The sequence below is a fragment of the Corapipo altera genome, unplaced genomic scaffold (assembly GCF_003945725.1).
Source record: "Corapipo altera isolate COAL_440 unplaced genomic scaffold, ASM394572v1 58181, whole genome shotgun sequence".
In the NCBI taxonomy this organism is placed as follows: Eukaryota; Metazoa; Chordata; class Aves; order Passeriformes; family Pipridae; genus Corapipo; species Corapipo altera.
The window spans coordinates 530-3,162 of record NW_020888161.1 but is presented as its reverse complement, the minus strand read 5'-3'; the positions used below and the strand labels follow the sequence as shown (position 1 = coordinate 3,162).

Genomic DNA, 2,633 nt, shown 5'->3' with positions numbered 1-2,633 from the left:
TTTTTTTTCCGCAGTCTGCGGGAAGCGCTACAAGAACCGCCCGGGGCTGAGTTACCACTACGCCCATTCCCACCTGGCTGAGGAGGAGGGGGATGACAAGGACGACTCCCAACCCCCCACGCCTGTATCCCAACGCTCCGAGGAGCAGAAATGTGAGAGGATTCCCCAAAATTCCCCCTCGAATTCCCGCCGGGAGGAGGCGGGAAAAGCTGCGGAACCGACTTTTCTGGGGTGGGAACGAGCAGCGAACCCGGCACTGGGTGGGGGAAGGGGGGGTCTGGTGGGGCTGCCCCCAAAACTTCCACAGCTTCCAGAAATTCCACAGCTTCCCGAAATTCCACAACTTCCTAAACTTCCACAACTTCCAGAAATTCCACAGCTTCCAAAAAATTCACACCTTCTCAAAATTCCACAGCTTCCAAAAATTCCACAGCTTCCAAAAATTCCACAGCTTCCAGAAATTCCACAGCTTCCACAGCTTCCAAAAATTCCGCAGCTTCCAAAAATTCCACACCTTCCGAAAATTTCACAGCTTCCAGAAATTCCACAGCTTCCAAAAAATTCACACCTTCTCAAAATTCCACACGTTCCAAAAATTCCACAGCTTCCAGAAATTCCACAGCTTCCAAAAATTCCACACCTTCCAAAAATTCCACACCTTCCACAACTTCCTAAACTTCCACAACTTCCAGAAATTCCACAGCTTCCCAAACTTCCACAAACTTGCAAAAATTCCCCGGCTTCCTAAGCTCCCACAACTTCCAAGAATTCCCCTCCTTTCCCCAACTCCCACAACTTTCCCACCTTCCCGAACTCCCACAATTCCCACACGACTTCCTCCCGCGACTCCCAAAAATTCCACAACCCCCCTTCCACAACCTCCCAAAAATTCCACAACCTCCCAAAAATTCCACAACCTCCTCCCACAACCTCCCAAAAATTCCACAACCTCCCAAAAATTCCACAACCTCCTCCCACAACCTCCCAAAAATTCCACAACCAACCTCCTCCCACACCTCCCCCGGCTCCCAAAGCTCCCCCGACTCCCGGGAGCTGTGGAAGGAGCCTCTCGGGATCGGCTCCCGGGAGGGGCTGGGTGCTTTTCCCGCTGATCCGTGTGTCCCATTCCCGCTTTTCCAGCCAAGAAAGGCCCGGACGGGTTGGCCCTTCCCAACAACTACTGCGACTTCTGCCTGGGGGACTCCAAGATCAACAAGAAGACGGGGCAGCCCGAGGAGCTCGTGTCCTGCTCCGACTGCGGGAGGTCAGGTGGGGCCCTTTCCATGACTCCCGCGCGATTCCGGGGGGATTCCTTCACCTGTCCCTGGGAATTCCCCGGGCGGGTCACCCGGCGGGGCGGGGGGTTTCCATGACAACTCCATGACAATTCCGTGTTGTTTCCATGATGGTTTGTTCCCCTGATTTTTCCATGATGTTCCCGTGATGGTTCCATGATGATTCCATGACAATTCCATGACAATTCCATGTTGTTTCCATGATGGTTTGTTCCCCTGATTTTTCCATGATGTTCCCGTGATGGTTCCATGATGATTCCATGACGATTCCCTGACAATTCCCTGACCATTCCCTGCTGATCCCATGATAATTCCCTGTGTTCCCAGGGCACCCATCGTGCCTGCAGTTCACGCCGGTGATGATGGCGGCGGTGAAGACGTACCGCTGGCAGTGCATCGAGTGCAAGTGCTGCAACATCTGCGGCACCTCCGAGAACGACGTGAGGCCCCAACCCGCCGGGAGCGCCCCAAAATCCACTGGGAATGCCCCAAAATCCACTGGGAGCGCCCCAAAATCCACTGGGAATGCCCCAAAATCCACTGGGAACGCCCCAAAATCCACCGGGAATGCCCCAAAATCCACTGGGAACGCCCCAAAATCCACTGGGAACGCCCCAAAATCCACCGGGAATGCCCCAAAATCCACTGGGAACGCCCCAAAATCCACTGGGAACGCCCCAAAATCCACTGGGAACGCCCCAAAATCCACTGGGAACACTCCAAGAGTGTGGATTTAAGGGTCCATAAAACCCCGGAGAGGCTTTTTTTGGGGGGGGAATCTTTGGGATTTGGGCCCCCGGGGCGATCCCAGGTTTTTGGGCTCATTCCCGTGGAATTCCCGCAGGATCAGCTGCTGTTCTGTGACGACTGTGACCGCGGGTACCACATGTACTGCCTGACCCCCCCCATGGCAGAGCCCCCCGAGGGTGAGTCCTGACCCCCATCCCGATCCCCGATCCCAATCCCAACCCTGATCCTGATCCCAATCCCGATCCCCAATCCTGATCCCAATCGCAATCCCAATCCCGATCCCCAATCCTGATCCCAATCCTGACCCCGATCCCGATCCCTGATCCTGATCCCAATCCTGACCCCGATCCCGATCCCTGATCCTGATCCCAATCCCGACCCCGATCCCAATCCCGATCCTGATCCTGATCCCGATCCTGATCCCTGATCCCGATCCCGACCCTGATCCTGATCCCAGTCCTGACCCCGATCCCAATCCCGACCCCGATCCCAATCCCGATCCTGATCCTGATCCCCGATCCTGATCCCGATCCCGACCCTGATCCTGATCCCAATCCCCGATCCCGACCCTGATCCTGATCCCAATCC

At 55.5% G+C, this 2,633-nt stretch overlaps 1 protein-coding gene across 1 annotated transcript; it reads left to right on the top strand.

Annotated features, from left to right (window-relative positions):
* Positions 1-7: 7 nt before the first annotated feature.
* LOC113941877 (zinc finger protein ubi-d4) lies at positions 8-2,248 on the top strand (the record flags this gene model as incomplete). The annotated part of the gene is made up of 4 exons (XM_027633014.1): positions 8-152; positions 1,141-1,269; positions 1,623-1,735; positions 2,140-2,248. Coding segments are annotated over 4 exons (480 nt in total), but the record flags the coding sequence as incomplete, so codon positions are not given.
* Between the last annotated feature and the right edge of the window lie 385 nt (positions 2,249-2,633).